General features: G+C 36.3%; 1 protein-coding gene across 3 annotated transcripts; it reads left to right on the top strand.

The window, feature by feature from the left end:
* Positions 1-219: 219 nt before the first annotated feature.
* Positions 220-6,945, top strand: LOC127456102 (COUP transcription factor 2-like). 3 transcript variants are annotated; one of them, XM_051724429.1, is made up of 3 exons: positions 220-1,409; positions 2,477-3,022; positions 4,911-6,945. In XM_051724429.1, exons 1-3 carry the CDS (start codon positions 950-952, stop codon positions 5,183-5,185), a joined length of 1,281 nt encoding a protein of 426 aa, XP_051580389.1. In that variant the 5' UTR covers positions 220-949; the 3' UTR covers positions 5,186-6,945. The 3 variants fall into 3 exon arrangements, with proteins under 3 accessions (XP_051580389.1, XP_051580390.1, XP_051580391.1); XM_051724430.1 differs by having other exon boundaries at positions 2,495-3,022; XM_051724431.1 differs by having other exon boundaries at positions 220-735; positions 2,495-3,022.
* Positions 6,946-23,734: the final 16,789 nt, after the last annotated feature.

Genomic DNA, 23,734 nt, shown 5'->3' on the forward strand with positions numbered 1-23,734 from the left:
CGCGGCTCCTCGACCCGTATTCCTGGCTTTGGCAAAGAACCAAGTAGCACAAGTGCCGACTAGCCAATGGGGTTCAGGGGGAGGTCCGTGAGCTCTGACCAGTCAAACACAGTCACTTTCCATATATGGCAACTCATCTCCATGGTAACGTGTGCTAAGTTGCAGCAGTCGTGTCAAAGTTCACTATATAGAGAGCTCAGTGAGCTGATCAGAGAGAAAGCAGTCTGCCATCCCCGCGCCTACAAATCGCAGTCACTTCCTAACCTCCCCCTTTTTAACATATTTGATCACTTTGATTCTCTGTTCGCTCTTTTATTATTTTTACGCGCATGAAGGAGGTTCTGTAGGTTGTGATCTTTTTGTTTTATTATCGGTCCTGCATGCCGGAGAGTTGACTTCATATTTGACTACAACTGCGCACGGCTGCTAGCGCTACCTCATCTGAAGAAAAGGAAGAAGCAACAATATTTTCTGGCCAGTTGTTGGTTTTCTTCAAGACTTTACGCTCGAACTTCTTGCGCGTCGCAAGTATCTTAAAAGACTGAGTGTTTCTGTGCGTCCGAACATCGCTACACGCATCAAGTCATCTGTCTTCCGTTAGTATCTTCTTCCGCCGTGTTTATTTTCCATTTCTCCTTGATGGGTTTACTGGATGGATGACTGCAAGTGCCCCTGGACTTGGCCTCTAACAGCAAGGCTACTATTCGGCTTGCTTCAGTTTTAGCCACATGCCAGGTAACGCTATTTCAGTCAAGAAATAGCCTACTGTTTGTCATCGGTGCGCAACTTTCAACGGACAATCAGACTCTAGCCGACCGTACCGATCTTGAATTATTTATTTGACCGTCCTAAGTGATAAAGGCACCGTGCTGCGTTCTTAATTTTTGAAACAAAGCATTCCGAAACCAAAAACGGGGGACAAAAAGTTTGTTAACGTTGACTGATAGATATGGCAATGGTAGTGTGGAGAGGCTCCCAGGACGATGTGGCCGAGACCCAGGGCACCCTCTCATCGCAAGCCCAAGGAGGACTATCCCTTCCAACCCCTCAACCAGGCCAGCTGGGTCTGACGGCCTCTCAGATTGCCCCTCCGACCCCTCAGACACCCGTTCAAGGACCCCCGAACAACAACACACAGTCCACTCCGACGAACCAGACGACGCAGAATCAATCGGAAAAACAGCAGCCACAGCACATAGAGTGTGTGGTATGCGGGGACAAATCCAGCGGCAAACACTACGGCCAGTTCACTTGCGAGGGGTGCAAAAGCTTTTTCAAACGGAGCGTACGAAGGAACCTCACTTACACATGCCGTGCCAACAGGAATTGTCCCATTGACCAGCACCATCGCAATCAGTGTCAGTACTGTCGCCTCAAAAAATGCCTCAAAGTTGGCATGAGGCGGGAAGGTATTCGGATTTTTGTTGTTTTACTGGTGTCTTTGTCTTTTGTATTTAGGCTGACTAATGACGCATGCTACGTCCCCATTTTATTTTATCCCCGACTCTTCTGTCTTAAGCTGCCCGACCACAGCACGCGAAGGAACCGCCTTTAATGCTCGAGACTGAGCGTTAACACGGCGCCCTTAATGCTCGAAATATAAACACCCTCTCTTAAGCGATTCTTTCGCCTTTTACATGTTCCTCACTGAGGTACATTTGATTATCACTTTTATTCAGCGAAGCAAACAATGGCGTGCGTCTGGATTTTAATAATATCACTGCAGATATGCCGCGCGGTTATGGCGAGGGAGTATGGAGAGACAGCGTCAAAATCACACACACTCATTTGCACACACAGACACAAGGCTAGGGTCTCCTCATCGACCGCAATCTACATCGTCCTCCACTGGCACAAAAGTGAATAATAATCACTGTTAAGCATTTATTAGTGTTGTTTGATTAAATATTCTGCCAGAAACCCGATTCAGTCGCAGATCCTCAGTAGACAGCAAACCGACTCTGTGGCTAGCTAAGTAGGTTAAGGGTTAGCATTCATGTCTTTCTTTGTGCATGTATTCACTGGACTCATGTTGCCTACTATGAAACGCAAAACAGTAATTATTTGACAGGTACACTAAAAATTAAACATTTGTCAATGCCTTTGTAGAGCGTAAACTATAGGCGATGTTATTGTTCTGTGAAGTAAATTATAGGGATTGACTTTGTAAATTATTTTGTGGGTATGCAATGCAATGTGCAGTACATAACATTATTCTGCCATCAATAACCTGATATGATTTTTTAAATATATAAATCATCTTACTGAGCAGTGCAATCACATAGGCCATTTTGCAATAGTTTAGAAGTTCTGCACGTGTCAAGTGACAATAATTAATTATAATAATGTAATTGAAGTTCATGTTATGGCCGTGTGGCTCACTCAGGAAACTGTGTGGTAACATCACGCCAGCTGAAGCATAGGCAAGGTCAATCTATGTTATGTTTATGTAGAATTCAAGCATCAATATCTACAGTTTCTCTTTTTACTGCAGCAGTGCAAAGGGGACGGATGCCACCCACACAGCCTCACCATGGTCAGTTCGCCTTGACAAATGGGGACCCGCTGCACTGCCATTCCTACTTATCCGGATATATCTCTCTACTTCTACGAGCGGAGCCCTACCCAACTTCTCGGTATGGCAGTCAGTGCATGCAGCCCAACAACATCATGGGCATCGAGAACATTTGTGAACTGGCAGCCAGGATGCTGTTTAGTGCGGTGGAGTGGGCCAGGAATATTCCTTTCTTCCCAGACCTCCAAATTACCGACCAGGTTGCCCTTTTGAGGTTGACCTGGAGTGAGTTGTTTGTGCTCAACGCTGCTCAGTGCTCCATGCCGCTCCATGTGGCTCCACTTCTGGCGGCAGCTGGGCTCCATGCCTCCCCCATGTCTGCGGACAGAGTGGTCGCCTTTATGGACCACATTAGGATCTTCCAAGAACAAGTAGAAAAGCTCAAAGCTTTGCACGTAGACTCTGCTGAATACAGCTGTTTAAAGGCCATCGTTTTATTCACTTCAGGTAAGTTTTTACTTTCAGCACATCTGTTTTTAATGAATTATTTTAGATTATATATATATATATATATATATATATATATATATATATATATATATATTGTTTTAGTTTTTTTAGAGGAAAGAGATTTGTATTTTTATTCAATTTAGAAACCCGTTGTGTGACAGTTTCAGCGTTTATTACTGTGTAAATACTATTTAAATGTAAAAGTCATTATAGACACATAAATGCAATAGAGCTCTCCTTTAATAATTTCTTAAAAGTTAAATCATATTTTTATTTTTATTTTATTTTTTTTATGCCTAAATGTTTTTAAAGTAGCTATAAAAGCATAGTCAATAGCATAAAACATTTTTGCCTAACACTTGATAACAGTTATGTGGTGTCATAGTTAAAATGTTATGGGTCAGCAAGACATAAAAACATATTTACGTAGAAAAAAGCAGTAAAAAGTTCATTATCCACCTATTAAGCTCACTATTATGTCGTCTAAACCCTGTCTTGAAATGAAATAATATAATGTAAACAATATAATTAAATGAGAACTATTCACTCATAAAGCCTTTATTTGTACTAGTTTTACAATACGTCATAACGTGATCTTGAAGAGCAATTAATTATTTCTATTTATTTGGAATGACAGATATTAAGGATGTCATGCTCGAAGGGAGGGGGTAAAGCTCGTAGGAAAGGGAAGAAAGGCCTAATGCTCCACTTACACATATTGCAGCTCAGCTTTACACTGGAGCCGATTATTTAAATTGATAGATGGCTTCAAGTTATGATATGGCCTGGTTTCTTTAAGTGTGCTTTATTGCAGCAGCCGAAAAGAAATTTCTGTGCGTTATTAAGAGGCTCGGTTCTTCCTTGTTTTGTTCAGATGAACTAGAGATCTAAGACACATGCTGGAGTCGTTCCAGAACTGGGTCATGACCCTGACTTCCTTTCGTTATTTGTGTTTTACAGAGCTAAGGGAAACATTTTTAAAGATGTAATACTTAATAGCGAATATATTCTCTCGGAAATTCATGACTGGAGAAGCTTAAGTGCCATCTGCACAATTAAGACTGTTCCCCCAGAATACAAATCACTAGTTTCCCTTCCTTAACAGATAATATTACCTACAACAATAAAAATTGAAATGGAGAATTAATAGAAATAGAAACCTAAAATAATACATATCAACGGAAATGAAGTTAAAGTGCTATTTAAAAAGTTTATCGCATAAGTCAGCATTTTGCAATCGCCTCATTTAGTTAAACTTCTGGCTGCCTACCTAACACCTCTTGTGGTTAGGTTACACGTCTGGTTTGTTGTCGTTCTTTAAGAATAGCCAACTTGCAAAATGGTCTAAAAGATTGGGATGAAAGGGTGTGTCGAATCTGTAAATGTTCTAAAAGAAGACTGAGGCAGGAAACGCTTGTATTTTGTCATTTTATTTCTTAACGTGCTTTTAAAAACAATACTCTCATTGCCCTTCTGTGATTCTTTTTTTCCATAATATTATGACCCATATGCTGCTAAATTGTCCTTTTTATGGAGCTTGTAAGCAACAAGATTCAAAAGGTGTATAACAATTTGTAAAAACGTACACTGGAATGCTCACTCCCTCAGCAAACTTTTATAGAAATACGAGAAGCATAACTCCAGAGTGTAGACTATTTATATGAATTTGAACATGAAATTGCCGGTTAATTAAGTTAAGGTGCCACATATGATTTTCACAATGCATTGCGCATTACATTGCGTTATTATGCTGTTATAAATGGATAAAGGATAAATAAATAACAAAGTTAAATGGTATGGTGTGTGTCATTGGCGTTTTGTAAATTTATGGTCCAGGTGTACAGTTAATTTAATAAACATTTGATTATTTCTCTATCCCTTATAGATGCTTGCGGCCTGTCAGATGTGGCCCATGTGGAAAGTTTGCAAGAGAAGTCCCAGTGCGCTCTGGAGGAGTACGTTCGGAGCCAGTACCCCAACCAACCAACTCGATTTGGGAAGTTATTACTGCGCTTGCCCTCTCTCCGTACTGTATCGTCCTCGGTCATAGAGCAATTATTTTTCGTCCGATTGGTAGGTAAAACCCCAATTGAAACCCTCATCAGGGATATGTTGCTGTCGGGGAGCAGTTTTAACTGGCCTTACATGTCGATTCAGTAGGCAGATGGAATGATCAAAGGGGTTGTGACTACAGTAGTTAGCGTTTTTTTTTTTTTTTTTTTTTTTTTTTTTTTTTTTGTAGAAGGAAACGGCTGTTACACGAGTTTACTTTGACGAAGAAAGACTTTCATAAATGACTGTGAATTTTAAAATTGAGACTTTCAGTGAACCCTCGAAGTCCAGAGATTGCTCCAATGTCATTATGAACAGCTTGTTCTAATGTTATTGTTTTTGTGTGTGTGTGTGTGTGTGTGTGTGTGTGTGTGTGTGTGTGTTTTGTAAAAAAAATAAATACATATATATATATAACAAATAAAAACAAAAATGAAGAAATAAGTAAACCCACTAAAATTACTACAAAAGAAAAGACAAAAAGACAAAAGAATAAATCAAGGATTTTGATAATCCTGTCTTGGACAGCAAAACTATAAAGTGCATTTAAGCGACAATTTGGGAAGATTAAGAACACAAGAAAAAAAAAAAAAGTAATTTTCCAAATTGCTATACTGTCCTGTGTCCATGTATCTATAGCTGTTTTTGTAAATTTTTGTTCTTACTGGTTCCAAACCGGCCAATGTAATTCTGTAGTATGCAATTGTTGTTTATTTTTATTTTCTTTTTCTTTCTTTTTTTTCTAATAACCATGACTTCTAAAACGATTAAGTGATCCTAAAAACGTTCTTCGAGAATTAAAACTAAATCCACAGCAATATAGACTTTGTTTAATGCTGCAAGCGCACTTACACGGTTGGTGTCCCTTAATGAACAAGAGTAGGGATGATCGACTGAAACCACTAACCACAAAATGGCAGAATATTTGTAATGCACCAGTGTGCTACATTTCATGCCACTGTTCTACCTATGACTTGGACAACCCCCCAAAGTGGATGTAGTAGCAATACTTTACTCTGCACGACCCAATCGTTTTACTATTCGCTCCACAAAAGTGTTTTCAAGATGTCGTACGTACGTTTTTGGAGTGTTGTGACCTGCCTCTATGGAATTATTTGGTTTCGTGGATGGTCTTCAGGTTGTAACACAAACAATAGAACAAAGTTTTTGATTTTAGGGTTAAGGAGACCCCCACTAAATATTTTTATTTTATTTTTTATGTATTGCAAGAACCCAACCATTGTTAGCGCCACTACGTATTCTCGCTTAAGTGTTTTGCCACAGTAAACTGTATTTTGAGCTTGGGGGAATTGATGGGTCATCATTCTTTTAACAATAAAGCAGCAGTATTATTAAGACGTCCCTATAAATGTCCCTCAACACGTAAAGCATTAAAGTGCCTGTTCAGCGCAAATGTGTTATTAACGGTTACTGAAGTCTATACACCATGGGGAACACGCTTAGAATTTATTAAAAACACACACACAAGTAGAGACAGTATTCTTGTAAATAAAGGTCAATTCATTTCAATGACTTTTTTTCATTATACAACGTATATGTGATTAAGAATAAAACTGTGGTTGCCAATTTTTCGGTAATACAAATGTCTTCAAATGAGTGACAGACTTAGCTAGTAGCACTGAAAGTTATGTTTGTAATGTATATACATAATACGTTTTTTTTTCTTCCTTTCTTTTTCATGTATTTAGACTGTGAATGCATGGCCACAAGTCGCTAACCTATTTTACCTTTGAGATATATATATATATGTAATTTTTGACTGTATAGATATAATCTGTGCATTCAGTACACTAGCCCTTGTATTTAAAAAAAAAAAAAAAAAAAAAAAATGAAAAAAAAAAAAGAAAGTTCGACGAAATGTTGACACTTAACAGGGTGAGCTGGTTTGGAAAGGGGTGGCTATATTTGACTTGGTGTTCTGCTCCTTTTCGGTCTGTAACAGATGCCTTGTGTATGTGTGAAAGCTTGCAATTTCGTTCTTGTTTTGAGGGTTTTCTTCGACACACAAGACACCATGTTGTGATTGGATAAAAAGGGATCATATTGTGTAGTTGATTGAACAGTTGTTTTGGGCTGTTCTCATGCCACATATGGACCAGTGAATGATACATGATTGTAATTATGAACAGTTTAAACTGACCCACGTTTTTATATAAATATATAAAATATATTACTGCAGGGTATTGATAACGTATAGATACTTTTTTATTATTATTGATTATTATTCATTGCAAGTGATATACGTGAGTGTGTGTGGAAGTTTATAGTTGAAACAATTCTTGTTTGTTTGTGTTAGCTTATTGTAAACAAGCATTCTGCTGTAAATTTGTTCTTGGTATTAAATTATAATTTATGAATTTGAAATCAAAAGGCTTTCAATGTTTTGTCATTCATGATTAGTGGACTGATCTGTCTGTTCTATCGGTCAGCGAATTCATGCTTTGTCTTAAACTACTAAAAGCTGCATTTACGTGTGTGTGTGTGTGTGTGTGTGTGTGTGTGAGAGAGAGAGAGAGAGAGAGAGAGAGAGAGAGAGAGAGAGAGAGAGAGAGAGAGAGAGAGAGAGAGAGAGATGGGGATGTAAGGGTGGCTTCGACGTTTGGCATGGGAAATTGTCCAGGTTACGTCTAAATTTGGCTATGCAAATACACGTGCAAAGTGGGGCAGCTTAAAACGAGAATGCACGCTTTTCCCTTCTAACTCTTTAGTTTATACACGTTAACATTCATCTTTGCACAATAAGGATATGCCAAGTATCATGTCACCTTTCCTGACCCCGGTAAAAACTGAAGTGTGTTCAGGCGCAGGAGCTCTTGCTCATTGCCTCGTTGGGAATTGCCTATCACTTTAATACATAAACTTTTAGAGTAGGTACTGACACATCTGAACTGAAGTCGCGATGAAATGCAACACTGGACATTCGATACATAAATGCATGTCAAATGAAATGTAATCTCGTTGTAACGTGGCAAATACGTAGAATGCAAACCAATGTTCTTTTCTCACAACTATCTTCGTGTATACCTCGAAAGCAGAACTACTTTTTCACATCATGTTAGAAGACACCAAGCGTGTGAAGCTATCCCGTAAACCTCGCCTTCAACTTGGTGTCCTATTAGTTGAGCCAGTATGGCGTCTTTCAATCCAGTGCAAGCTACGGTTCAAGACACCCGGAGCAAAGCGGTGTCTTGTAATAGAAACCACATTGTTGCATAAAAGACCCCCTCAGTCGACACCGAATGCCTAAAAAATCTTCAGACAGAAACCGTGTTAAATTTTGCTTTGTCAAAAGTCCAGGAGTCCTAAAATTCCATATTATGTGCTTGCTGTTGGCATCGTAACTGTAATGAAAAATTAGGCTACAACAATAACAAAATCTACTACTGCTACTGATGTAGTTGAAAATAAAGGAGAACATACCCAGAGCAGGGGCGGACTGGCCATCGGGAGAACCGGGACTTTTCCCGAATGGCCGGACGCGAAACGGGTCCGAGTGGGCCGCAATAAGCTGAAATGGGCAGAACGGGCCTTAAAACGGCGCCGCGATATGCAGAAAAGGACAGCGAACCCAACCCAACCTTTGGGCCAGATTTCCCTTCCCAGTCCGGCCCTGACCCAGAGTAAAACTTGGTTATACCTTGGTATGATATCGGGTCAGGCAGACTGAAATACTGTAACTTTTGATGGCTTTAGGATCATTATTAATTACTTACAACGAACAATATAGGTAATCAGATCACTAGCACAATTGTTTGTTGCTGTTCAGCTGCACGAATAATAATAACAATAATAATTATCATTATCATTATATATTAAATTATATAATTTATATGGAGTTTATGTTCCGTGCAGTTTAGTTTGAGTATTTATTTATTTATTTACTTCTCTTTCGGTAAAAATGTCGGGTTCCTTCCTAAAACTGATGGGGCAGGCAAAAGCTATTGCGTAATTCTGGTAAGTTTGCTTGTCTGAGGCAATTGGTAAAGCTTGTTTAGGTGACCGGAAATGATTGATGCATGTTTGTTATTGTTTTAAACGTGATCCAGGATGTGCGTTTGATGGGAGCGCTAATGCATGAAGCACAGGAAGGCGTGTAAGTATGATACAGTGATGAGACCTATTAACTACTCCATACTATCTGTAGTAGCTTTAAGATTCTATTGTCACTGCATGCTTTCAAAAGAACAAATTCCAGTATGTTAGTCTTTCAACAAATTACACAAACTTAATAGATCGTATGATTTTATGGTATTGTGTCAGAGATGGATTGATAGTTCGTTTGCTTTAAAAGCACTCTTTGCTCTGATAGGCTTACTAGAGCAGGTTAGTAGTAATTTGGATCATGGCTTCACAAGCTTGATTTTAGTTGACAGAGCGTGTGTTGAGGCTCAACTCTATAATTTGCACTTCTGTTCTTTTATTAGCGTTGGACAACGAACTAATGAGGTCTCCCTCAGTACAATGTCACCTTTATTTATTTATTCGTGGAAAAATGGGATATGGCTTGCCAACAACATTATTTCTAGCTGCTTCTCTGTTAATTAACTATACCTATAGCGGATAGCCTATTTACTTACGTGCTTAATGAATAAAGCACGTCGATATCCTTGCAGGTGCGAGGCCTTTTTTTTTTCTTCTTCTTCTCTCAGATGTAAAGGTTTATTGTTTTTATTATCTTAGCTCGGCGAAACTGGTCCAAGCATCAAGGATCGTCACTGAATTGCCGATGTTGATGGTCGAAGTTGGCACATAATCTAGCCCCAAGAGGTACAGTTAACGGAATAAAACTGCTGTTTTTTTTTTTTTTTTTTTTTTTTTAGAGATATATATATATATATATATATATTTGGCTTAAATAATTTCAAAATTAAAATACCCATGACCTCACAGACATGGCCCAAGCTCTATATGACTATGACTTCAAGTGTATGTGGTTTTTACGGTCGGTCACACATATGTCATACTCTTTAGCAAAAGTCATCATAGCTTTGAGATAGGCTATCATATGCCCGCTTGTGTTGTTCGTATGATGAGCTCGACGAAGGAAGAGCCAGCAATTGGTTTCCATAGCGACATCCAAAGAGCAGCGATAATAAGCAAAGAATAGACCCCCACTCCCTTAGAAGAAGAAGAAAAAAACATACAATTTAACGTCGGTGTTGTTCGTCCACGTCACTTGGGGATCCACATATTTCTGATTCGTTATGTTTATGGCCCCTATTAAGACTTGGTCTTGAATGTAGACAGGACATGTCCATAATTTCATCCCTCAGATTTATATCACTTTATATGAAAAGACCTCTCGTCACGACCTTAGTGTTTTGGCTTTTAAAGTATGATGACGTACATTTGGAAAACTTTTGTCTGACGTCATCTATAATTTTGCTACAAATTGTTTGAAATGTTCTGTAACGGAGCAGTTAAACAATTAATTTATGTGGCCTGGTTTACAACATAAGCGATTTTCTTACTAGTCGACTACTTTATTATTTATTTTTCTTTTTTTCTTTTACAACTTCTTTACGTGTAAAATATTGTATTGTCGAGAATCTTCTTATAAGGCAAATAACCATTGTTTTTTACAAACCCGCCAAAAACATGATTGGGTCCAATTGTCTTTTTTTTTAAATCTCTAGCTAAAAATGGATGCAAACAAAAGATTCGTGTTGGTTATTTAGTGGACCGTACTTACATAAAATGTTTCATTGCGATGTACATGCATTTTGCCTGTCCGTCTGTCAGCTATCTTTGTTATTTTGAATAAAGTGCTTTAAAATAGACTTGCTGCTTTCGGCTTGGTGGGCTCCTCTCTCTAAATGTTAGAAAATTGTGCCATCTACCCGCTATTCACAGAACTGTCACTTCCAGGACCTCCCGAGACCTTGAGCCAACTTTAACACAAAGGGAGAGACTGAGGGGGTTGGTGAGATGCTTCGAAGTATAGTATTCTCAGTCTGGGCTAAAACAAGCATTAAATCATCAACACAAATGAATTTAAGCTCGATGTGTTATTTTAATAGAATTTACAATGTACCAAAGTGTTTAAGTCATGCAAATATGCTATTCTCCATATCGATGACGATGAGACAGGAAGGGTGTTATACGCAAACAATTAAATATCCCATCCATTCTTATTTTGATTAAAATATATAAATGATTTCACCATGCAAAAATAATGTGTCAAATCATTGGGGGTGAAGAAAGGTAATGTTATTTATATCAATCCCAACTTCAATCACTTCATGAACTATAAAGCAACGCGGATGAATTTAAAAGTAACCCAAAACAATAGCACACTCCCTCACAGTGTCACGCATCATGTTTATAAGAATCTTGTATTTCAGCAGACAAACATATTTATTAAATGGAACATTACGGACCCTGTGGTAAAGTTTTTTTTTTTTTTTTTTTTTTTTTTTTTCTGCAAGAACCATATCACACTGACTTTTAGCAGAGTTTCAAATGGACGGTTTAATTCTTGTTCATTCATTAGCATTCCTAGTGCACGGGTTCCTCTCAGACATCTGTCCCTGATATGACACGTCTTTACAATGACTCCCATTCACTGTTTCTTAAGTAAAGCACACGTCCAGAGCTTTCTGACTGTCTTTCATAGCTACTACATTTTGGTTACTTTCTTTCGCCAAACATTTGAGGTGTTTGGTTAGATTTGTTGAATAGTCAATTCTAGCTTCGACATATTTCTTCCCTATAGGCTACCTAACCTGACCAGCCGAATGTCGAATAGACCTATACAGTTGAAAGAGAGAATATGGGTTCATTAAACTATTTTCCCTTAAGAAAAATACATTAAAAAAAAACATCCTCAAACCCAGCATTACAAAGGGGCACGTTACCTAAGAGGGGAAAGAAAACAGAGATGTATAGATGTTTGTTTTTGCTAACAGATTGTTATCTGATGTATCTTTTGTTTAGGACCAATAACGACCATATTTAAACAACACAGAAATCCTGTTTATTTTGCGTCTGAAAAACAAACAAACAAACAAACAAAAAAAAATGAATTTAAAGACGTAGACAAGAGGAAATCAAATTAAAACAGTCACAAGGGAGCAACTTTGACAATGATGACGACTGCCAAGACAGGCCTTCTACTGTCGCTGGATTTAAGCGTCTGAACTTGATTTACCTAAACGTGAGAAAGAGGCCAATAGAAGTAGAGGGAGGTCTGAAGCTGGGGAGTCATATAAACTAAAATACAATGTTTGGAATTCAGCTTAATTTCAGCTTAAGCACACCGTTTAAAGTAATGCATGCAACAGTGTTTATTAACAACAAATACATTTCAAAATTAATTTGATATTACTTTTTACAGTTATGGAAAGGAAAGGTATTATCTTGAACACAACGTTTTTAAATCCATATCAGATGTTATTTTATTTTGTAACAATGTAATTTATGTAACATTCAGTTTGCGTATTGAAGTTTTGGTTGGGATCGTTGGATGGTACCAAACTTGATTGTCTAAATCTCTCCTTTCCCAAACAGTAAGAAAGGCATCTTAGAGGTAACATAAAAAACAGACTAATAATAATAATATAAAAATAATAATAATTATTAGTAATATTATTATTATTAGTAGTAGTAGTATAGTAGTAGTAATATCCTAGTTGTAGTAGCCTATAATAGTCGTTGTTTGATGTTATTTTTAGATAATTATTTTCAGTAGTTCTGCTATTGAAATATTTGAGCTTGATATTTTTAGCGTTTCAGTATTGTTGAAACTAACCCCCTGAGAACGGCACACGAATAACAAATGTAAATTCGTGTACTGTTATATAAAGGCTTTTACATCTACTGAACATATACCAGATTACAAAAGAATACATGTTCTCTACTATTTTCTGACAACTTTGCCAAGCAACAGTGCGACATGTGCTCGTTTTCTTTGTGATCACACAAAGAAATTGGATACTTACATTTAACAATATAAATATGTGTTATCTCACTGCTGATATAGCGTTACTTTTCAATAGATTGATTTTAGGGCGCTCTTCTTTGTACTTTAGCCTACACGTAAGACACAAGTGTAACACGAGCGTATCATGCAAGCTCTCCCATATACATGTGCATTATTAGGTTATGGTAACTCAACCATCAAACTATATTTCTGAAACAACAGACGTGTTCCAACAAGATGTAAAGATCAGATCCTCTCAGCGCAGCACTCTACAGAAGCACCAAACGACGAAGGCCTTGTGTATGTTTGTCATCGACCGCTGTCTGGATGTTGTTCTTTCTTCTCCATCTCTCCTGCAAGAGCCATGCCTCTTTTTCAGAGGTACAGTTTGAAAACTGCGTTGACTGAAAGTTGCTCAACATCTTCACAACTTCATATCCAACACAATTGCACGCTTTCTATGGGTAGGATTTTAAGAGGAAAGCAATTCATCCGACAGTGTGCGAGCAGGTTAACTGTTTGTTGTGAACTCAGTTTTGAATATTAGTTGGTCGAAGAATGCACAACTATAAATGACGTTAAAAAAAGAAAACACGTCAGTTGCGGTGGGGGGTCTGATTTAGTCTGAGATGTACACCTTAACATCTGAACACCTATTGCACAGTGATTAGAAAGACACAGAACCCGACACAACGCTTTCATGATAGCGATCGATGTCAGTTCTGGAGAAAAAAATTCCTCTTTTTTTTTTTTTTTTTTTTTTTTTTTTTAAAGATCATTAGCGGACCCCTCCAGCAACAATAATGCACGGGTGCATTTAATTCTCAAGCACTGCTGCCAGGCATGCTGAGATAAGCATGTTGTAGACTTCAGTGTGGGGATGCTTTAAGAAAGCCCAAATGTTTAGGACAAAATAAAGGGAAAATAAAGGTTTAAAATATAGAGTTTCATCTACATGTTAAAACACAAGGAGCAAGAAACGATAATAAATATTGACCTTTAATAATTTAGAGAACAAATATGTATATTATGAAAACTGAGGTTGGAAAAGGACTTCTTTTTTCTGTGTGCATCAATAAACACAAGCCAAAGTCGTCTCACAGTGAATGTATGCTGTTCTACATTTTCAAGGCAAGATGGCGCTATTTTGTTCATCCGTCAAAAAAGAGGTTTAGTTGTTCCCTCTTTCTGGGTTTCCATCACACATGTCGATGTTACCAGAAGATGTTTGTTTGTTTGTTTTTTGAGTTAATGTTGATATATCACACAGTTAATCAAACGTGTATAAAACGAATTAATGCAGTTGTGTTTCAGATATTTGTAATTTGTTATCTGAAGTTTGTTATATGCAACATCACCACACGGAAAACATAAACTTCATCCAAATAATAAACAAATGTGATAATATAAACATATAGCTGTAGTTTGTAATAGCTGTAGCATTTACATTGTTATTAAACTGACCTAAAGACCATTTTGCCTTCTTTTCCAATTCATGCACATGTATAAAGTCTTGTATAAGTCTGAAGTGTATTTATTTATTTATTGTATTTATTTCGTTCGTTCGCTCATTCGTTTGTTTGTCTATTAATTGCAAATGCTACTTAGTTTTGTTTTTTGCTGACGTTTATAATTATTTTCATGTTTCTGCAGTTTCCCAAGTAGTTGTAAGTTAGCATTACATTTATTTATTTATTTATTTTATGTTGCGTTTTTATTTATCTTTTTTCATTTAGTGGAAGGAGTGCTGCTGTGTGATATCGTCAGTGACATACAAATATCTTTTCACGGCATGTCGATACTCCACATAACAAGTAAAAAAAAAAAAAAAAAAAAGAAGAAGAAGAAGAAGAAGAAGACTGAAAGAACAGAAAAAAGAAAAGAAAAGAATTGTAAGGCTTGTAAAATTGTATAACAGACAATGAAAGTTTATACGTTATACCCTGTATACGCTTAAGAAAAGATCTTAATAATAATAATAATAATAATAATAATAATAATTTATGTCGTTCTTATTATTCTTCTTATTCTTCTTAGTATTATTATTTGTTGTTGTTGTTGTTGTTGATGTTTTATTATTATTATTATTATTATTATTATTATTATTATTTTGTTAAGCATTTTATTCTAAATTAGTTTTAACCAATCAGACAGTTTAATAGGCTGCTCATATTTTAGTATGTTGGCCATTTTTGTCTAATGTCTATATAAATTCACTTAAAGCAGTCCTTGTAAATGTGTTCGTATATGTTCAAAAGTGAAACATTTACATTAATTATAAATGTAAACCCACGTCGATCCACTTTTTTGTTTGTTTTTCTGCTAGCCGCATTCTATTGTCCACTTCATGTTTACTGACAACTTAAATAATAAAATAATAATACTTAATATTTACCTGATGCTTAGTTTTAGCAATAGGTAAATATTGTAATTACGTCATTGTAGACCACTGTCCTGAAGATGTTTATTAATCATAGTAATCATAATAATAAGCATAGTAATAATGTTATTAGCCTATTATTATTATTATTATTATTATTATTATTATTATTATTATTATTATTATTAATATTATTATGGCAGCGATATGATGACGTTTGTACACTTTTGTCTGTCACTAGTCTATTACCTGCCTATAGCAGAGCCTTTGTACAGCGCAAATCGTGAAATTTGTTAATTTGTTAAACGGTCTTTTCTTTTTAAATTGTTACTCGGCCATTTCTATAGTCTGTTCTTCTCTTTCCGCGTTTTATGTGTAAACATGGCGTTATTCCAGAAGTTAATTATTGCAGGGAAAAAATACGAACAAATTATAAATAATTATAGGCTATTATTGATTACTGATATTGATTATTATTATTATTATTATTATTATTATTATTATTATTATTATTCATAATAATAGTTTTTGTTTACAATATTACACCCAGACAAGCTATATCATGCTGCCATCGAACACAATAACACACTATATGTGATACATCAGTCGGGATAGAGTATCTGGATCTGGCTTTACCGGTCCTCTTTCAAAATTTTAGACCGAGTGTGCAGTCTCCAATCATGTTCTCTCATGTCTTGGCCAGTTCTGTGAACTTTATCACTAAATGTAAACAAGTTGTCAGTTTGGAAATAATCTTCTTTACTTTTTTTTTTAGAATGAAAATTCAATCTTCCAAACCTAGATTAGGCGGATGGGATTTTTTTAAATATTCCTTGTCACTGGTTGGGCCAGACTTCGGAGGACAATAATGTGGCAATTGTGGATGCTATGTGACCCATAAAATTTGAGGGTAGCTATTCTGGCTTTGGTATATAATTATGCAAAACACTTTGTATAAAGACTTGCCATCCGATCTAATGATAGGGCCTACAGTCTCATTTCAAAAGAGGGAGGGTCTCACAACATATTCACCCTTAAAAAGAGGGAGGGGAACAGAAATTCTAGTAATTCAAGGTATACTACAAATTAACAGCAATAATCAAGTCTTTGTGTACATATAGCTATATGAATGTATAAATGCTATTGTGTCAGCCATAGTAACAACAGAAGCAGAAGACCTGTTATAACTGTTTTAAAACTAGGTCACAAGACCACTAAAACAATTAAAACACCAAAAACACATATTGATATTGTGCTTTGATAAAAAAATAAAAAAATAAATAAATAAAAAAAAAAGGGACAATACGAACTAATATGGCAGTTGAGATATATTGTTGAGTAAATAGTTTGGGAATAATTACAATCTTTTTATACGTTTTATAATAATTTCTGCTAAATTAAAAGCCACACATGTAACTACTTAGCAACAAAATATACGAATTGTTTTGCCACGTTTTTTGGCGTTTTGCAGCACATCAGAGACAACTTCAGCGAATATGGCTATAGGCTACTGGGTGCCCCAATAAAGTTGCAACTTTTAAGATACTCTAAACTAATTTCATTCTCTCTGTCTCTCTCTCTGTCTCTCTCTCTCTCTCTCTCTCTCTCTCTCTCTCTCTCTCTCTCTGTCTCTCTATGTTTTGGCCTATGTATTTTTACATCACATACCAAGACTGTGATGCACTACTGTCTAACTCAGACGTCAGGTAAGGATCTAAAGATTTTTATTTTCACAATGGAGAAAAAAAAAAAAAAAACAGAACCTGCTTCCCAAACCAGAACGTAGATCGCTTGATATGATGTGCATTGTTACGGGAGCTGTCAGGTCCAAAGGTGCTGAACTAAGGCCCAAACTTGGTCAGTATCACCAGGAGGAATTGCATTCCACAATGCGAAAATGCTACCAAACATAGAAAGTGCATGTTAACTTGTCTAGGCGATAAAAAAAAAAAAAAAAAAAGAAAAAATTAAAAAAAAATGTAGTTGTAATTATGGCGTTCGAAAGACAGCTATATATATATATACATACTGTGTGTGTGTGAGTGTGTGTGTGGGCAGGTTTAAGTGGTATATGAGGACTTTTTTTTAGGTTACAAACAGGTAATTACAAGGGTATTATGCTATAAATGTGCTTTATGAGGACATTCCTAGTGTCCCCATAATTTAAATCGTTTAAAAAACATACTAAATGATGTTTTTATTGAAAATGTAAAAATGCAGAAAGTTTTTTTGTGAGGGTTAGTTTTAGGGGTAGGGTTAGGGGATAGAATCTATAGTTCGTACCCTATAAAAATCATTATGTCTGTGGTGATTCCTCATAATGATAGCTGCGCCAACGTGTGTGTGTGTGTGTGTGTGTGTGTGTGTGTGTGTGTGTGTGTGTGTGTGTGTGTGTGTGTGAATGCTTAACTACATAGAGATGAATGAAACTGGACAAAGATAAACGTATGCAATGCAATTGCACGCGATGCAGATTATTATAAGGGGTTTTGCAATTACAACTTAACCTATAGTTATCCTCCTTTTGTTGGAAACTTAAATAAATAAATGCATATGAAACAGGAATGACATATAATGACGGGCATGGTCACATTCTCACAATTGTGAACTAGACCTACTCAATTTCGACATAGACAAGACCGTCTGATTTGAGGTTTAGCACTGCAATAGCTACTTGAAATAGATATGCACATGCAATAGGCGACTACTGTATGATTCAGAGTTTAGGCCCAACACTTGACATGCACATATTGCGAAATATCGTTTCAAAGGCGATTTTTAACCAACACATTTTCCTTATAGGCTGTATACAAATTGGCTTTGCAATAATCAAAATGTATCAATATCAGTGTTTGTGCTTTTGTCTCTGATAAACTGTGGAAGAAAGAAGAAACATCCGTTTGTCTATTAAATTGCAAATAATAGAATTAAGAGTGTGGTCCGAAGCTTTCGTTAATTAACGAACCTTTTTTCTTCTATAATAACGATTCATCAGGGAACAACTTTTTGGTAAGTATCAGTTTCGTATTACTAACGTTCACCTGTTCAGAATATGTCACGAGAAGAAGATGATGATGAAGAAGACCGCACAAGACCGGCGTGCGCATGATTTCATTATTATTACTTTTATTGTTATTGTTATTATTTTTGTTATTGTTATTATTAGTTCACTATATGGGGCATTTTGTGTGTGTGCACATTTAAACTCTTGTGCTGACCAACAGAGGTGTGAATCTTAGAGCTTTTCTACCAAATGAAGTGTTGGCAGAGAGAGAAATAAAGAGATGTGCAGCTGTCAGGGGTCAGGCGAGCTGAGATTGCTTCCAGAGATCTTTTGAAAAAATCACACGTTTGAAGGCTTAGTGCTGTGCTGTCTTCGCATTTCAAGCTCAGATCAGTGAAATAAAAGAGAGAAAAAGAGTGTGTGTGTGTGGTGGGGGGGGGGGGGGGGTAGACAGAGAGAGAGAGAGGGAGAGAGAGAGAGAGAGAGAGAGAGAGAGAGAGAGAGAGAGAGAGAGAGAGAGAGAAGCAGAATGAGAAAATAAGAGATCAGCTAAAGAATTTCTGATGAACAGAGAATTTGACCTGGACAGAGATATCTTGGAAGACGAGAGAGAATCCATGTTGTAGTCAACACAGAGAGAGAACTCGGATGATTATTATTTATTTATTTATTTATTTTTTTACAATTTTACAATTACAAGCAATGTAGCCTATAACACAATTAAAGGAAAGCTCTTTAATTATGTTGAGCCCCAGTGAGTCCGTTTGGGTGTTTGAAGAGTGTGAAAAGTACAGAGCACAAAAATAAGCTCTATATGTTCTGTACTTAACTTTAAATGACGAAATAATTGATCACATGTAGCCTAACACTGGACAACTCGTGCTCGTGAATTTGTGCGCACCCCTTCCAAAAAGTGCATACTGCGATTATTATTCTTATTATTTTCTGTATCATATATTGCCTGTATCACAGGGACAACCAAGTAAAGGCTAGCGTCACAAAATATGTGCTTTGTAAGTTGAGCCATAATTTACACTGATATCAAATACAGTCTTGGTGGTTTATTGTTTCACATTAAGATTGATAACTGGCATACATATTTCTTGGAGATATTTTGCCTTTATAGACTATGCTTTTATTGGAATTAGAAAACATGAGGAAACATTGACTGGAGTAGTGAGTAGTTTAGAGTAGTGGAAATTAATAGGCTATAAAGTGAAAAAATAAAATTAAGAAAACCACAGAAACTAATTAAACCTAGGTTTGACCTATGACCTTCTTCGGGTGACTTTAATAGGCTACTAATGCTTGTGTATAGGCAGTATATTACATATTTCTGCTGTCCTTAGAACAAAAAGACAAGCCAGAAAATCGAAATAAGTGGATTTTTCCCCTGTCATTTTCTAAACCTATAACTGATTCTCTAGACTCTAATTTAACTGGAATTGTGTTGAATAACTTTTATAAAGTTAATAATAATAATAATAATAATAATAATAATAATAATAATAATAATTAGGCTACAACAATACACTTCGCTTTCGAAACGTTTGATTCGCTGAACAACTAAATAAACCATAAACTCATACAATGAGATAAATCAAATATTCAGTATTTTGAAACACCGCCTAGGAGTAAGTTATAGCTCTGCCAATGATTTGTACAAAATGCTTTGGGATTATTCTTTGTCATTTTTAATTGTGTAGTCCCTAGTTTATTTAGTTCTTTATTACGCAGCTAGTTCTTCTGGAACGGTTTTATTGTCATCGTCGATTGACATGTGAAATTAGCCTACCTAGCATAGTACCAAGCATTAATATTATCCTACCTAGCACGTCATCTAGACATGGGGCCCTCTAGCCACAATAGCCTAATAAAAATATATTTGGCTTGTGAACTACTGTAATGGAACCTTGACGAAATTCCGAAGCATACTGAAAAACTTAATCGACAAATAATGTAAATATGCAGTCAGTCCTGTTTACTATCTTGACACCAGTTCTTAAATTCCAACTAGGCAGTGCCTATTCAAAAATGCTGCAATAATATTTCCATTTTTTTTCTTTTCTTTTCTTTTTTTTTTTTTTTTTTTTTTTTTTTTTGAGAGATTTGGGGGAGAAAAAAAATAATAAAAAATAAATAAAATTAAAAATAAAATAAAATAATAAAAAAAAAATCTCCCGCAATTACACACAACGGACAGGGTAAGAATTTAAAAATTGTTAATTGACACCATGCTCATATTTTTTTATTTTTTTATTTTTTTATTTATTTTTTTGCTCAATGTTGAGTCCTCCACCTCTCCTCAATGACTTCATGACACCTTCCCACATATGGTCGTCGCACAACATGCCACAAGATTTGCTCCTTGGGCTGTGCCATTGGTTGACAAGTCTATTAAGGGGATGACAGGCATAGAAGCCCATTTACACCACAGGTCTCCTCCCCAGACCTATCCTGACACATGGGAAGATGTAGACATGGACCTTGACCCCTGTCAAAGCTCTTGTGCATGACTTACTTTTGATATTTTGATAACATCAGAGAGGCTTCTGCAGGGCCAGCCTGAACATGCCTACATCTTTTGTGCCCACGTTGAATGGCTGGCTATGTTCCACTGTTCTTTTAGATGTTGTCCAGATCAGTTCTAACACACATCAGTGTACTCTGAATGATGCGAAATTGACACCTCTTGTTATTGTAGATGACAACACCGATATGAATATTGACTCCTGAGATGGCTTTTCTTTCATTTCATTTTCTCACACAACTCCCCCCACTCCTTTCAGCCTCCAGCACTCCTGCTATATCTCCCATTAAACCAGTGACAGGCACCATTATTTTGTGTTTTGCATGTTTTTGATCTGTCCTGTAGCATGTTGAAGGTGTGGAATATACAAATCCCCATAGATTTATAATAATTACTGTCTTTGGACATCCACACACACCTTTACTGAGTCTCATTTCTCTCAAGAGTCCTGAGCAAGGAGACAGGCAAGTTATTTTTTCGACATGACCACTTTCTGTCCGTTTGGTTAAAAAAAACTAGTTGTCAAAGTTTCTGTTGGTCATTACTTACAAGGAATTACTTACAAGTAAAATATTGGACAGTTGCTTAGAAGTTAGTACAAATGGAAAATTATGTGACAAAATGTCAAGATATCATTTTTCACATTAAGACAAAGATAAAAGGACCTTTTGATGTGTAGGCATCTCATTAAATTGTTAACATTGAATGCTATCAGGACATTGCTAACAGACATCATATGAAAACGTAAATACATATGCAAAAGACTGTAATTTAGTTACAGCATCCCTCCTCTAATAGGCTGAAAAGTCTCTTCCAAGATCTGTAATAAACTGACAGTTAAATAAATATGAGAAGAAAAACAAAAAAGGTTTTTCGCACTAAGTGCAAATAGTGATAGATGTATTTACACTAAGTGTAAATAGCAACCAAATAGTTAGTTACTATTAACACCCCTAATTAAATACTTTCATAGATTATAGTGGCATCATTGCAGTGTGTTTATTGTGTTTATTCAGAGTCCCACAGACACCTTACACCAACCCCTACCCCTAAACTTAACCCTAACCTTCATTTACAAATATTAACCATGGTTTTACTACAGTACCCATAGTATAACCATAGTATTTTGTGATAAAATCATAGTAAATACAAAATTTAACATTGTTACTATATTAAAACTGCATTTGTACCATGGTTAATTACATTAGAACTATGACTTCTGCCAAAAAAAACAAAAAAACAACAACAAAAAAAAAAAACATGGTTACTACAATATTACTAATTTACTTATAATTAAAATAAATATTTTTTTCTTTTTTTTTTCTGTTTTTTATTATCTGTCTTGTTGTTGTTTTGGCTGTGCACTTGAAGCTTCTGTCACCAAGACAAATTCCTTGTAAGTGTAAGCATACTTGCTCATCTGATTCTTATTCTAAAACCATGGTTACTATCAACTCCACGACCTTTACTGTGACCAAATCACCGTGAGGAAAACTTTTAATTTTAATTTAATTTAATTTAATTTTTAAGAGTGGGGATAGGAAACAGGATGGGAAAAAGTAGGAAAAAAAGGAGGAATCGAACCTGGGTCATCCGTATGAAATAAAGAACATCCACATCATTGTTGTCGTTGCACCCCATGCAACTGCAGCAACACTGGAGGTACAATTTGACTTCAGTGTGTGTGTTTCTGCTAGACTACTGGAGTGCAAATAGCCGCTCTGAATGGCAAGTGCTATTTACACCTATAGTGCAAATAGTCACTCCGCATTCAAACCTCTGTGCACCTCACCGTGATAATCATTTGGGAGAAATGTGTAGTATTCTTTTTCTGCAAAAAGATCCTGAATTATCTATTATTTAGAAAGATTACAAAGTGTTATGTAATTTTTATTGATCTCCATATAAAGTTACGTGCTAAATGCTTAGCTGGTAAATGAAAATTTACAAGTAAAGATGTGGGTCAAGATATTTTAATAAAATAGAACTTAGGCTCTAATAAAACAAAGTAAAAACTTCATCTTTGAAAGAGCCTGTGTGTGGAAGCAAGAATTGCTGACTTTGCTATAGGCACCTGACAAGATTATATAGAAAAAAAGAAAGAATTTAGCAACCTGTTTTATCATATAATCAGGGTATTGTACCATGAAGCTGGAATGAGACCCCTCAGTGTTTCCTTTGCCTCCTTCCTGGGTCTGTGTTGTTCCAACAGCCAAAACACTGGGACCCCTTGCAGATAGTACGTGTTTTGCAGCTCTGATCTGAGCTATGGCAGGCTGCTCTAACAATATTAGTCTGCCGAACATGCTGGCAAAGCTGCCACTTTCAATTTGCCTATGACCTCTTGGCCAAAAAATGGGGGAGAAGTGGCAGAATGCAGGATTGAAAGCTGGTATTATTGGTCTGACAACTTCACTCATCTGGAAGTAATGCAAAATGCAATTCATATTTACACTATGCCCTTGTGCTAGAGAAATAGTGCTTTCTACATGCAGGCAAATGAGGCATAGGGAGTGAAGTGCAGATAATTCCTCAAAAGGAATTTGTCAAAATGCACCTTTCCTTATCATTATTACGAGCTGAAGTTATGCAGTGAGAAGGCTGCAAGTGATGTGCTGGGTTGCTTACAATTAGGTCAATGCTGTCATTACAGTGGCAGCAAAAGGATTTGACAAACCAGCCTGTGAACACCAGGATAACGTAGACTGCAACCTGCAACTACAGCAACAAAATGTCATACTAATGTATCTGACTGTCATCCAGTAGCACAGTAAAAAATGGAAAGAGAAGAATCAGAACAT

Source organism: Myxocyprinus asiaticus, chromosome 18, assembly GCF_019703515.2.
Source record: "Myxocyprinus asiaticus isolate MX2 ecotype Aquarium Trade chromosome 18, UBuf_Myxa_2, whole genome shotgun sequence".
NCBI lineage: Eukaryota > Metazoa > Chordata > Actinopteri > Cypriniformes > Catostomidae > Myxocyprinus > Myxocyprinus asiaticus.

Coding starts and splice junctions, on each gene's coding strand:
- LOC127456102 (XM_051724429.1), top strand. CDS start 950: ATGGCAATGGTAGTGTGGAGAGGCTCCCAGGACGATGTGGCCGAGACC. Junction 1,410..2,476: donor AGTTGGCATGAGGCGGGAAG/GTATTCGGATTT, acceptor CAATATCTACAG/TTTCTCTTTTTACTGCAGCA. Junction 3,023..4,910: donor CATCGTTTTATTCACTTCAG/GTAAGTTTTTAC, acceptor TATCCCTTATAG/ATGCTTGCGGCCTGTCAGAT.